Here is a 14,347-nt window from a genome sequence, read left to right on the forward strand (position 1 = left end):
TACAGTTCACTCTTTGGAGGGGTGGCTTTAAATATTCATGGGGATCACCGTAGGGCAAGCTTGATGTTTATAATTTATTGCTTCCAGCGCCTAACTAAACCGGCCTCAATTCAAATATATATACCGACGCTCTCAACACCATTGGCCGGGGCAAGATGCTATAGTTGGGAGAATTTCCGAGAGAACTCTTCAGACTGCCACAGATATGTAGTGGGTAAACTGTGTTTTGCACAAGGCGATGGGTAGAGAGTGCAATGGTGTCTTTAGTGAACAGGTACCTGCGAGTAAGGGCTACGTAAGTCACCTGACCTGTCTCCCCGATATACATGGAGGAAGTTCGACTTTTTCTCCGCGCCAAGAATCATTAGCATTAGAGGGAAATGTAAACATGGTAATATGCCATTTAAGCCACGGATGGAGTAGTTATACTAGCGAGGTATTTTTCACACATTCCCATTAGGAAGCGAACCCCTCCCACAGGGCCCAGCCAAAGGCCCCGTATCCGACAACAGATCGTCAGCCAGTTTCTCGAGGGACTTAATCTTGCCATCTGGATCCTTAACATCAGGTACAAAAAAGTACGTGACAATAAGGCCCAGGAGCATGAACGCGGAGAGACTGCTCGTTGTCAGGAGGGATCTCCGCCGTAAAAGTGGAGGTCAGCAAGCTTACCAGAGCAGAGAGAATCCCAGCCAATTGACAGGATCGTTCTCCGGAGCGTCATCTTGAAATGACCCATACCCGTAGTCCACGTAGGATATCCACACCTGAGCAATAACTGAGCCAAGCTTTCCTGCGGCCGCTGCAAGACCGTGGCATGTAGCGCGGAAGCGCGTTGGGAAGAGTTCTGCTGGGAGCTGAGGACGACTTGTCAGTGGCACTACTGAATGTGTAGGAATGGCTCACAATATATGTCGTTGTGTTTGGTCCTGTTACATGGTCTATTAGCTATTTTGAACCAGCCTTGGAATGTTTAAGGGCAACCCACCAAAGTTAAAGAAGATTTGGCACAGAATGTATAGGACAACCAACGCCGATGAGCTGTCTTTGCCTCCGAGAACCCGAAATGTGGCTCCAATGACAACATTCAGGATGAACAGCCAGAAGAACCCGTTGAGTTGAATGTTACGCCGCCCGAGCCGGTCGATGGTGAAGATGGCGATGAGGTTTCCCAGCACCGCGCCGGACGAAACGACCACCATACTCTGGTAGGAGTTCTGCATGAGGGAGTCATATATCGTTACATCAGCGTTCTCGTTCCTACCGGGCCAGATGGTATGGATCACTTGGGGGCTGATCAGGCCGAGCCCGTAGAAGGGTAGGTCCAAGAAAAACCAGCATAAACACGTGGCCATCAAAACTCGAAAGGGCTTGGGCCTGGCGACAAAGTCCTTGAAAGCATTCCAGAAGCTGCCGAGGTCGACGGTGCGTGTAATCTCCTGCGAAGTAGAGGACAGGCTAGAGTTAACGCTTGAGGGATACGAGTGTGGCCTTGAGGTGGTCGGTGAGATGTCGACCTCGTGGGTGACCTGGCTCATCGCCGGGGGCGGGATGGCCTCGTCGGATCGAAAGAAGTAGGATACATCGGCGGCCGCCTGCAAGCTGTCCTGGGAAACCTCGGCCGTATATCGAGGCGACTCGATGATTGTCAGTCGGAACCACAGCGCGATGAATGCCGGCACCGCACCGAGACCGACGATGAGACGCCAGATGCGGTCAACATCCCGCGCACAGGCCCCTGTGCACTCCTGGCCAGAAGCGTCTCTCAAAAGCTGATCGCGGAAACCGGCAACTGCAATCAGGGCGACCAGGTTTGCAGACAGTGAGCCAAGCGACTGGCAGAAGAACACGGCCGCGAGCATCCGGCCTCGAATGCGCGTAGGGGCAAACCTGACGATTAGCGAAGGCCTTGTATGAAGATTATGTACGTACTCTGAGCATATCACAGCAGACAAAGGGTAGTCGCCGCCGAGTCCTACGCCCATGAAGAATCGCCAGAAGATCAAGAGGCCGACAATAGACATGGACGACTCGGCGCCAGTAGACGATAATGCCACGCCTAGGGTAGTGAAGATAAGCACAACCAACTCAAGCCCATACATCTTGCGTCGGCCCCAGATATCGGCGGCCACTCCAAACAGGACCTGGCCCACCATGGCGCCGCCGAGCGTGGCAATACTCAGGGCTACGCTGAAGCGCTGGGGCATGCCATCCTCATGAGGCCAGTACACATAGCCAAGCATGGGGACGACAATGTTGACGGAGAAAATCTGTCCGTCAGCAACTGCCTGTTACGGAGAGGGGATGCTTACTGCGTAGGCATCCGTGAAGAAGCCGATGCCGGCGACAATCACGACCCAGATCCATTCGCGTCGTCGGGCATTTTCTAACCGACCAATCATGTACTCATGTCGCTGAGCTGGCTGTCATCCATTAAAAGGGTTCGAAAGTGTTGAAATGGTTCTTACCGTGTGGTGCTGGAAACTCTCATAATTCCTCCAGGGGTTCAGGTGCAGCGTCAGAAATGGCAGCACCGACATGGTTGCGGCCTGCGAGTCGCATGGGGCGGCAGGAAGAAAACAGTTACAAACACTTTCTCTCCCAGCATAGACTCGCGAGGCATGACCTGCTCATAAGGCCGCGTACCCGGGGCATTGCCCGGCGCGAGGCTGAAGGCGCCTCGGGGATCTCAGACAGACACGAGCAGGGTGGCTTTACGCCTTGGCTATTTTGCCCGGGTCATAGAACTGTCGCATGAGTCAAAGGTACTTTTCAAGTAGGCTTTCCTCTTGATCAGGGAACATCCATGTTATCCACATGGCGGATGGTTACGGATCGGTGCGGCTCAAGAAGAGGAACTTGGATCAGGAACAGGAACATGTGCGACAGCACTGCGTCGGAGCGAGATGAGGGGAGAGAAGGCAATCGATATAGAAATCTAGACAGTGAGAGCAGCCAGTTCACCCACGTTGTGGTTGTGGCTGCTCCGATTGGGGGCTTAGGGCTCTAGCCAGGCGCCACCCGGGCGGTGCGCACGCTAGGAAGGATCACGCATGCTCAACCTGCATACTCTGGACTTAGTCCTCGCTACGAACCCGCTAACTTGACGGCAATTTGGTCTCCGTAGTACGCAGTCCGCTGGCTGCCACCTGTTCAGAGTTGAGGGGCATGATGCGGCTCCCGATGGGGTGGCCTGGCACGCCCCCTCTGACACCGGAGCTTGGTCTATCACTTCCTCGATCTTACATCTTCATCTCTCATCGTCTCCACTCCTTCTTGTTGCTTTTCGTTGCCCATATTTCCATCAAACAACGTCTCCTCCCCTCCCCGTCATCATGGACGTTGGTGTAGGGGACATTATCCAGGGTGCAAAGATCGTCTGGGCAATCTACACGAGCTTCAAAGACGGACCAGGAGGAGCGAAATCTGACTTTGCTGCATTCAAAACCGAGTTCAACCTCGTCCGAGCCACGCTGGAGAAACTGCAAGCCATTGCGAATAAGTATCCCGGGGAAGACCTTGACCTTGGAGATGGCTACCAGCAAACGATTGCACAATGCGCCAGCTTTATCAAAAAACACAGATCACTTACTAGAGACGTAGGGAGACGACGGAGCGTGCAGGAACGACTCTTGAGTGCCTGGGATACGGTCTCCTGGCCTCTCGAGCGCGCGGAAGCTGAGCTGCTGAGGGCGCATCTCGAAGGACACATTCACTTCGCGACCCTCAAGCTTACCGCCAACAATCGGGATGACACAAGGCAGATGAGAACGGAGCATGTGGAGATTCTCAAAGCAGTCAGGTGGGTAGACTTGCGCATCGTTTGAAGGAGAAAGTGGACGATGACTCGCTGACGGCCCTCGCCTAGGGCAATGAGCGCACAGGTCTCTTTGATTCTTCGACGTTGTGCCCCTGATGAGTCTCCCGATGCCCTCGATGTCAAATATCTCTCTAGAACCCACCGTCGCCGTCTGGCCCACTTGCTCGAACCCATCCCTGCCCTGAACGCCATTCCCGAGAACGATGTCATCGCACAATCCGAGAGCGACGCTGCATTGCAGCGTATCCAAGTGATCACCGGCAGGCTAGAATATCTGGCCACTCGCTTGGATACCATCGGCAGACAGCTGACGCCGTCCCCAGAACGCATCAGCCCACTCAGACGTTCAGACACAAGTGGCAGCATCGGCAGCGACACCACCATTATCTCCCCCGTAGTCGAACTGCTGAACCAGATAGGAGGCGAGGTACAAGAAGCACTGGACAAGGTTGGATACGAGCATGTCATCGTCCCCAGTCGGCAGCAAACTGATTCCATCGGGAGATCGACCAAGGCGCTCAACAACGCCGCAGAGGATTGGGGTCTGTTCAAAGAGCGGTTGCAATTCCGCATCATGCACCCTCTCGACGGGCCTTCTCCACGACTCGACTTTACTGTAGGGCAATTGGACATCGCCCCTGAACCGGACCCTCCTCCCAGGACGCCACGCGGCATGTCGTCTCCTGAAGAATGGCACTCTCCCCGACAACCATCGCCAGCACGAGTCCCTGTGCGACCCGCCGGCTCAGCCATTATTGAGACATGGCCGTTCGACTCCGACCCACCCCATTCTCCAGTCTCGGTTGGTTCAACATGGCGTCGTCGATCCAGTATCCCTTCCCAACTGCTCACTGAACACCCAGTGCAAGTGTACGTATCTTGACGCCTCGCCCAGGTAGATGTTTGGAGTAGATGCTGATGTGTCCCAGTTTTTTTCCAGACCCAAACCGCAGGGGCAGCTATGTGCATCCGCCGGTAACCTGTTCCGTAACCGCGTTCCTCGATCCCAGGTCCAGCAGGAGGGACGTGATCGAGGGCATCAACGCTGAAACTGGACTCAAGCTCGTCCACTCGCTCGATCGCGAAAATCCGTCGAAAAACGTCAAAGACTCCATGATGCCGTACCTGATGTACAGTCGGCACTCATCAGCTGCATCGAATCCGCTTTCCATCGGCTTCATGGGATCACATCAGATCGAAATAACGCAGGACGGGCGTGCGGACATGCTTCATGTCACACCAATCTATGTTTGCCACGATAAGCAGGGTACATCTCCCGGATGCTTTTCCTTACCGGCTTGAACATCTAACACCGAGGCAGACTTTGACCGGTTCCAAAACACACTCCTCCGCCGCACCGTCCTCTTCAACGGAGATATCAAACTCATCCATTCGAGTACTCTGCCGGAAGGCCACTGCTCCCAGGAGACCGTCCGCGTTCTGCAGGATCCAACCGGTGCCCTATCCATCCTTTACTTCGGATCTCACCGTGGACCATCCCATTCACCTCGTTTCTTGGATATCCCAGGTACGTTATTGCCACAGCCCAGTCCACTCTGCTACCCTCTCTAACACCCTTCCAGTCTCCGACTTCTGTGCCCCCAAACGAGAAGGTAGAACCAAGATCCGACTCCCGGTCTCCGGCACCCGAAGACACAGCTTCACATCGGGTCTCTTACCACGCCGGAACTCGGTGGAGAGCACAGTCACCGCTACATCGCATGACTCCCGGACATCCCGTGCCTCGGGATCCTCGTCTTCAGGGTGCGATGCGTGGTGGAAGAAGGAAAAGTGGATTCAGTTTGACTTTGTGACGGAAGACGGTATGTCGGACCTACCATAGCATACTTGAGATGTATATGGCGATCTAACGGGGTTAAGACTCCGAGGCGTTTGTCTCTGCCTTGAACCTGCAGCAAGCATCCATATAGCAGCCCGACAATTCTACTAACAGCAGAAAGTTTGGGCTTCCCTCACAGTCCCACCCAGACACGCCCCGGGTATTTCTGCTCGACTCAATGGGATGTTTGTAAACAGATGGTTTTCGGGATCTGTTGAAAGCTCTGCATATTATTCTGGAATGGATAATCACATGTATAGGTGTTTATACTGAAATACCTACCACGCTGCCCGCGCTGAAGGTCCTGGATGCTATGTATTAATAATGAAAAGCAAAATAAGGATTCGCCGCTTTATGCAGCGGGAAGAAACCTGTGGACGTATTCTAACCGTTAACTACATATTTATAGTCTAAACTGTCGGAGCGTAGTATACTGCTCGCCCCACTGTAGCCCTTGCCTATTAGCTTAGTTAGCTATACCAAGTATAGCTTTACTATTGTGGCCTAGCTAGATATAATTTTTAAGTTTTTATTTTTAAAAGGTTATGTGCCCTAGGTAGCTTCTTTTATTAAAATATTATATTTACTTATATATAACTACTTTCTTTATTATTACCTTTTTTAAAAATTTATTTACTTTAAATATTTATTAAGTTAAAAATATTTTTATATAGTATTAGGATTTTTAGCTACCTAGTATAAATTTTTTAATTATTTACTTTATATAACTCCCACGCCACCCCTATATATTAAGGTTATGTAAAAATTTATTTATAGCATGGTTAATATTATTACTATTATTTTTAACTTTTACAAAGTTATTATATAACTTAATAATTAAGAAAACTATTATTTATAGCATAAGTTTTTTAAAATTATACTTTAATTTAAACTGCCTTATTTTTAGCTTATTATTATTAAAAAAGTCTTTTTTTTTTACAAGTATTTACTAAAGCAAGCTATTATTATTATAAAATATACTAATAAAAATAATATAGCTTAAGATTAAGTTACTAAGCTTATTATTAAAAACTAAATTAATATTTAAACTTTTTAAAATATTAAAATAAGAGCGGAGCAAGGGCGCTAAATATAATATAACTTTTTTTTATTATTATTTTTATAATTAACACTTTATATATAATATATAAACTAAATTTCTAGCCTTTAAAGTACTACCTAAGTTTTTTATTACTTATAAGAGCTATATAACTTATTTAGTACTAGTTTTTTTTTAAAAAGCTGGCAAATACTTAACGCGATAAAATATACTAGTTAGTAACTAGAATAATTTTTTATAAAGTTTAGGAATATTATTACTAAGCTAGTAATTATTTAAACCCTTAATTAATAAGTTATATAATGTTTTTTTACCATGGTAATTTTTAGCTTATATAATATATAGCCTTTTATTATTTAGTTATATATAATATTTTATTAAAGTATTAATAATGTTTATTTACTTTTTTTATAGTTTAAACTTAATTAAATATAAATATTTAAAATTACTTAATATACTATTAATATTACTAGCTACTTTAGTTATAATAGCTTTATTCCTATTAAAAATTATAGCACTATATGGTATATATATTACTAGTTATATAATAGTTATTTTTTTTTTACCTGTGTTAGAAATCCAGTAAATACCTAGTTAAAAAATAAAGGTAACTTTAAAAGCGCTAGTGCTAGCGCCTGTTAAAGCCATGGTAGTAAATCTAAATATTATAAAAAAAAAAAAGGTAAAAAAGGCTATAATACCTCTGCCTTTATAAATATTATATAGGTAAAAAATATTACTGCTAGCGCTTTATAATAGTTAGCTTAGGGATTAATTTAAGGTCCCTTATTAGTACCTCTGCCTAATGCTTTACGGGCCTTTCTAGGCGCTAATATAGTTAGTATTAACTTTAACTTTATATACATAAACTCCGCGTTTATATAACTATTAAATCTTAATATTAATAAGCTGGATTTTTATATTAAATTAACTTATATAAATGTTAAACCGGCCGCTAATAGTGGTTAAATACTTAACTTTAGTGCCTTTTATTATATAACATACTTTAAGTATAACTTTATATTATTTAAATATACCAAAGTTCTAGTTAAGATAGCTAATAATAATAAGTTTTTTACTAAAGGCTATGGTAATATTATATTAGGTGTTATTAATAAGTTTAGTATGTAATAAATTAAAAGTTTTTTATTAAAAAATATTTAGTACACGCCTAGCTTAGCTTATAATTTATTATTAATTAAATAGCTTGTAGATAATAATATTTATATAATATTTAATATTAATATTATTATTAAACTTATATAATATAAATCCCTGGTTGCATACGCTATTTTGCTTGGATTTTATTATTATTTTTATTTAAATATTAATACTTTTTTTAAGGTAATTACCGCGCTTGTGGATGCCTTTATATTTAGTTAAAGTATAATTTTACTTAAGGGTTTAATAGCAGCCAGGGTAAAGGTTTTTAATAAAATAATTTTTATATATTTAGCTTATTAATAGGCTGCCCATGTATTTAAAAAAAAGATTAAGAATTTTTTTTAATATATTATTAGCCTTAAATTATACAAGGGCTTGCTAGTTAAATAATATAAGTTATATATTATTAGTAAAAAAATAGCGCTCCCCTTAGTAAAGTAAAATTTAATTAAAAATCTTGGCCGCTGGCTAGGTAATATTATATATATAAATATTTACAGGCCTATATTAGTACGCGGGCAGACAGGCGCCTTATATTTTATTATATTTATTAATAAGGCCTTTTAGTTCTGCTAGGTATTTATTATAAAAAAAAAAAAACTTTTTAAAAAATTTCTTTAATTTTATAACTAGCTATAAATATAACTAAAGTTAAAAATAAAGTGTATTTACTATAATAATACTTTAAAATACTAACTACTTAAGTTATATTATAAAAATTACAGTATTATTTTTAATTTAGCACTAAGATATTACTTAGCGCTAAACTTAATTACTAAGGTAAAAAATTATTATATTATTAAACTAGTTATATTTATTATAATAAAAAACTAACTTTTAAAGTTTTTTTAAAATTACCTAGTTCTTGCTATTATTTATATTTATAATTATTTTTATTATAAAATTATTAGCAAAACACCTTATAAAGCACTTAATAAAATATAACCTAATATTTTTTACTAGCGCGCGCTAGGATATAAATACTTTTATTTTATTTTTAAAAAAATATATAAAATAAAAATTAACCTTTATATGGCTAAGGGCCGCTTTATTAAATACTTTAAAAGTTTATATAAAGTTTATAACTTAAAATTAAAGTAAATTATTACCGCCCGTGATATTATTTTTAAAAAGTTAAGTATTTTTTTCCCACCGCCTATTAATAAATATAATTTAAATACTTTACACCTTGTTACTAGTAAAGTAAATAAAAAAAAATTATATTTTTAAAAGTAAAAATATACGCCCCCTGGCTTTAAAACTTTATTAAATACTTATAAAAATATTTTTGTTTTTTATAACCCCATTTCTTAACCTTTTAAAATAAATTTAGAATAGAAAAAACTGTTTTAAAAAAACCTTTTTAATAATACTACTTATAACCTAAAATAGCTTTAAAAATATTAACTAACTAGTGTTTTTTCTTTAATACTAGTACTAAACTTTTTAGTTTAGGGGTTATATAACACAAAGCCTTAATATTATCCTGCTTTAAACCCCCCCCCTTTTTTTTAAAAAAGTAATTTAAGTATAATTAATAAAAATTATAATAGTTTAGTAAAACACACCCGCGTTTTAAAGGCTAATACTTAATATTTTTTACCCTTAAAAAGTAAAATACACTGCTTAAATTATTTAAAAAAGCTAAGTTAAATTATAAAAAAGCACCTTAAATTAATAAGCGTGAATAAACTTTTTTTTATATATAATTTTAACCTTTTTTTAAACTATCTTGCGTGGTTTCTCGCGGATTATAAGCTTGCCCTTAATAACTTTATTAATAATATTATTCTCGCGGTAAACTTTAGCAAGTTAAATAAATAAAATTTTGCTTTTAAAACCCTAAATAATACTAGCTATAAACTAAAAATATATATAAATATAGTTTTTTATTTAAAGGTAAATAAATAGCATATAGCTATTTATAAAAAGCTTAATAATTATTTTTTTAACAGCACGTGGCGTGTTATTAATTATTAAAAAGAAATATAACTTCTTAATCTTAAATAGGTATTTAAAATTAAGCATAATAGTACTTATAAAGCTTACTTAATTATTAAAGGTTTTTACTAAATTACTAGCTATAATTACAAGATTTATAAGGTATATATAGTTATTACTAAATTAATATTTTTTAAATTATTTATTATACTAGCTGCCTGCTATAACTAGGTACTATACTTTCTTAATATTATTACTATTTTTTTATACGCAAATCTTTTTAAAAAGATTTTTATTAAACTACCTAAGGGTAGTAAGGTTACTAGTAAATATAGCTTACTTTTAAAAACCTTATATAGCCTAAAGTAATTATTAAAAAAGTGGTATAAAATACTTACTAGCCTTTTTATCTTGCTTAAATTTACTAAAACACACGTGGATTATTTAGTCTTTACTTATAACTAAGTATTTATTCTTTTTTATATAAATAATATTATGCTTCTCTCCTTATTTATAAATAATATTATAAAGGTTATTAAGGCGCTTAAAGGCGCTTTTAAGGTTATTAATAATAAAGTACTTACTTACTTTATTAATATTAATATTTACTGTATGGATAATAGTATTTATTTTTTTTAAAAATATTATATTAAAAATATTTTAAAGTAATTTAGTTTTAAAAACTATAAAAATTTTATAACTTTATATAACTTTAAGGTTATATTATAAAAGTTTAATAGCAAGGCCTTAATAAAAAAAATCTCCCTATACTAAAAATAAATTAATATTTTTATTTAAATCTTTATTAATACACGCCTAGATATCTTTTTTACTATTATACTTTTATTTTAATATATAGTAAATTTTTTAAAAAATTATATTATAGCCCTAACACGTGTTTTTTACTACCTTAAGGTATTAAAGGGCCTTGCTATCTTTTATTAATATAAAAGTAAAGACCTTATTAAATACTATAATACTAACTAGGCCGGTGCTTATACTAATAGCTATGCCTTTACCTTTAAATATATTTTTAAGGTAGCTAATAAGCTAATAAGCTAGTTTTTTAAAAAATAGTTTGCTATAGCCCTTTTATTAATAAAGTTAAAGTATATTTCCTAGGTAATTATAATTTAAGAACTTTTATAGCTTTAACTTTTTTTTATTAAACTTAATATCTCGCGCCTTGCTTTAATGTAAATACTTTTTATTAAATTAATACTTATTTATATGGATAACTAAGGCGTGATTACCCTATTAAAAAATCTAGAATTTTATGCCCGCATAAAGTATATAGTAATTAAATATTATTTTATTTATAAAAAGGTAACCGCTAGTAATATTAAATTTACTTATATTAATACTAAAAAACAGGCTATTAATAGCCTTACTAAGCCTTTTAAGCGGGTTTAGTATCTCCACTTTATTAAGTAACTTAACATAAAACGCCTTAGCAAGGGGGGTGATTTTTAAATAGCTTTATAATTTTTTATTTTAACCTTTATTTTACTTATATATAAGGGCGGCCCACCGCGGCGCCTTACTTATTTTTTATTACTTTATATTTTATTATTTACTTTTTATTTAAAAAATATATTTAGCTTTATTTTTTTAGTAGGGCTCCTAGCAAGGGGGGTGTTAAAGTATAGTATATTACTCGCCTTACTATAACCCTTGCCTATTAGCTTAGTTAGCCACACCAAGTATAGCTTTACTATCGTGGCCTAGCTAGATACAATCTCCAAGCTTTCATCTCCAAGATAAACAAGCGATGTAGTTGGAGGTAAGAATGACAGTACGAGCGAGAAACTACCAAAAGTATATAACGTAAAGCAAGATGGTCGGAGAAAGTGAAGTGTATTAATGGCAGTCAACTGCACGGCCACAGGGGGAACATGACAGGACTTACCTAGGTGGGGATACAAGAGTGGAGGGTGCCTCACCTGGAGGCCAAGTACAACAAAAGAACACAGAAACAGAGGGAACAGAGATGCGTATTTAATCTGCAACCGCACCAAATCCACAGTCTATGCAGGAGAGGCCAGAAACCATTTCGGCCCAGGGCTTAACAAGGCGAAGGCCCGGATCCACGAAACTCGGTACAAATCAATCGGGATAACCCACAACAGAGAGAAGGAAATGAAGGCCGTTAGGGAAGAAGCGTGAACCATGATTTCGAAGGCGAAGGAGAAAAAGAAAAAAAAAGATCAGTGGCAGAAGGACATCATGAACAACCCTAGTGCACTGGGTCCGTGTAAGCAGCAACATAGGGTAGGCATCAACCGGAAAGATAACACGCTTGCAAACCAGGTGCGGTAGGTCATAAGTTCGTGAGGGTTTATAGCAAGTAACAATGAAGGAAAGAAAAAAGGGAAAAAGACAGGATCATCAACACCAAAAGGGGCGACTCAGGTCCATCCACAGCACCGGACGGCCCCCTCGAAGGTACAAAAACGAGACATCTAAACTGTTTGATTGCCATACAACCTTTCAACTCAAAGACAGCTGTTTTTGCTTTGCCGCATCACTCTGGAGGTCATGACTGGAAGTTGGCTAGACTGGGCGATGGGCAAATTGCTCGTCAAAAAGCCTGGAATCTTGACAAGTTTGACTTGCTTGACTTGCTTGGCTTGCTAGACGGATTCTTTTTCTTCCTCCCTACCTGCCCCTTGCATGCTTTGATATGGGCAAGGTGCTCGACTTTATTATAAGTCTCATGCGAGTCCCGACCGCAGATGTAAGGTAGGTTGTCCGTCGCGTTGCAGCTCTTCAGATGGCGAAGGTAATTGTCGCGTCGCACGCCTGCAAAGCGTTTGCCGCAACCGCAATGGAAGTCGAACTTGCTCTGGCCATGCGATTTTGCGTAATGCCTATCCCTATTGCGCGCACATGAGAAGGCTTTCTTTGCACATCCGCGTTCGCAGACGTGGTGGGCCCTCAATTCGTGGCTCCTATGATGGTGCTGAGTCAGTATTGGTCAGGGAAGAGTGTCCTAGATATATATCACTCACATTAGGGCGGACTCGTCGCTAAAGGTGCTCTCGCAGAAGTTGCATTGGAAGTGGGGACAAGAGACAGGGCGACTCAGAGCATTGGGCAGGATCGTGAGGTGATTAGAGCTCGACGCGAATCCATGATCTGCATTTAGACTAGACAATAAAGAAGCAGACTTTGGTGACAAGGTCAGACCGGCGGAGGAAGAATGTGAGAAGTTGTCGGAGAGTGAAAGTGTAGAGGTTGTATCGGTATCCTTCTGGCGCAGTGCACTACCATCTGAACTAAAGGCTGGGAAGGGAGGATTCGGCGCAATTGATGCGGCATCTGCAACCTTTCCATCCCAGCCAAGTGAAACTGAGGTATTTGTGGAAAAAAGAAGGGACGCCTGGTCCTCAAACTCGATCGGCGCGGGGAGTATGTTGTTGAGAGTTGAGGGGTCGAGTGAGATACCAGGCAGATTATCCAGAAGCTGCGCAGAGTAACCAGAATGATCAGCAAAGTTGTCATCAGTTTCGCACCATAGGAGGGGATCGTCAGGGCTCTCGAAGGACCAGTGCCCGTTTTGCCCTAAATGATGATCATTGTGGAATCCCTGAATGGAGTACCCGCGGGATAAGGTATCCCGCGATCACTCCAGACAGGGAGGGTATGTGATTCAGTCAAAGGGTGAATCAAAGTGCCAGGTGCAATGGACGAGCCTTGGGGAACAGAAAGGAAAGGACAGATGGCAGGTAAGATGGGAGCGAGAGATGGAATATAAAGGAAGGTGCTGATGGCTGACTGCAGCTGAGGGCCATTTCCCGCTGTCGGGATTGGCTGCTCAAGATGCACAGCAGGGGTTGCCTGTTATCGTTACGGACAATTCTTGCTTCCTTCTTATTCGCTGCCTTGAGACCTCCGGCTCGATTGCCAAAGCATCCAATGAGCACAACGCACATGGAGGTCATTGGTTCCTTTGCCTATAGGTCCAGGTACTTCTTCGATTGCCAGTCGTTTTTGAGGCTGAAACCAGGATTTTTTTGCGACGAACCTCCCCTCCCAGATGCCGAGGCACTTGGCTGCATCAGGCCCAATTTGGGGTGAGGACAATTTTATGCAGGCCGCGTATGGGAGTTATTTTCAGGGAACAAGCTTTCAACAGCCATGCCGAGACCCACGATAAGAAAACGGGCGTTATATGGCGCCCGATGACAATCCCAAGAGATGGAGAACTTGCCGTACGGGTTTCATTATTTGAGGACCTTTCCTGAGGGATACCTGTCATGAGAACAAGTAGTTGAGGACTTTTTCGAGAAGGCACGATGCAAGCAATACCACTCTACAGAAATGGGCGAGGACAAACACGCAGGCCAATGAACCTCAGGATCTCGAATGAGGACTGCAGCCAACAAGGCTCTATCAAGCATCAAATGCTTACAGGGCCCAACGTCGTTGACCTCTTCAACCCTTTTTATAGCCACAAGTCAAACGGGAGACCATAACATTTGACAAGATCTTGATTCCTCTTCCAGAAATTACGCTCTTG

At 40.5% G+C, this 14,347-nt stretch overlaps 3 protein-coding genes across 3 annotated transcripts; 1 reads left to right on the top strand and 2 right to left on the bottom strand.

The window, feature by feature from the left end:
• Positions 1 to 443: 443 nt before the first annotated feature.
• DSM5745_08399 (uncharacterized protein) lies at positions 444 to 2,540 on the bottom strand (the record flags this gene model as incomplete). The annotated part of the gene is made up of 7 exons (XM_026750415.1): positions 444 to 618; positions 673 to 857; positions 907 to 929; positions 989 to 1,890; positions 1,933 to 2,270; positions 2,313 to 2,423; positions 2,469 to 2,540. The coding sequence occupies 7 exons, from the start codon at positions 2,538 to 2,540 to the stop codon at positions 444 to 446; spliced, it is 1,806 nt and encodes a 601-aa protein (XP_026601419.1).
• A 795-nt stretch (positions 2,541 to 3,335) lies between these two features.
• Positions 3,336 to 5,751, top strand: DSM5745_08400 (uncharacterized protein; the record flags this gene model as incomplete). The annotated part of the gene is made up of 6 exons (XM_026750416.1): positions 3,336 to 3,802; positions 3,869 to 4,690; positions 4,750 to 5,087; positions 5,142 to 5,348; positions 5,404 to 5,643; positions 5,702 to 5,751. The coding sequence occupies 6 exons, from the start codon at positions 3,336 to 3,338 to the stop codon at positions 5,749 to 5,751; spliced, it is 2,124 nt and encodes a 707-aa protein (XP_026601420.1).
• Positions 5,752 to 12,406: 6,655 nt separating this feature from the next.
• Positions 12,407 to 13,769, bottom strand: DSM5745_08401 (uncharacterized protein; the record flags this gene model as incomplete). The annotated part of the gene is made up of 3 exons (XM_026750417.1): positions 12,407 to 12,776; positions 12,837 to 13,389; positions 13,679 to 13,769. The coding sequence occupies 3 exons, from the start codon at positions 13,767 to 13,769 to the stop codon at positions 12,407 to 12,409; spliced, it is 1,014 nt and encodes a 337-aa protein (XP_026601421.1).
• Between the last annotated feature and the right edge of the window lie 578 nt (positions 13,770 to 14,347).

Source organism: Aspergillus mulundensis (assembly GCF_003369625.1).
Source record: "Aspergillus mulundensis strain DSM 5745 chromosome Unknown scaffold_9, whole genome shotgun sequence".
Classification (NCBI taxonomy): domain Eukaryota; kingdom Fungi; phylum Ascomycota; class Eurotiomycetes; order Eurotiales; family Aspergillaceae; genus Aspergillus; species Aspergillus mulundensis.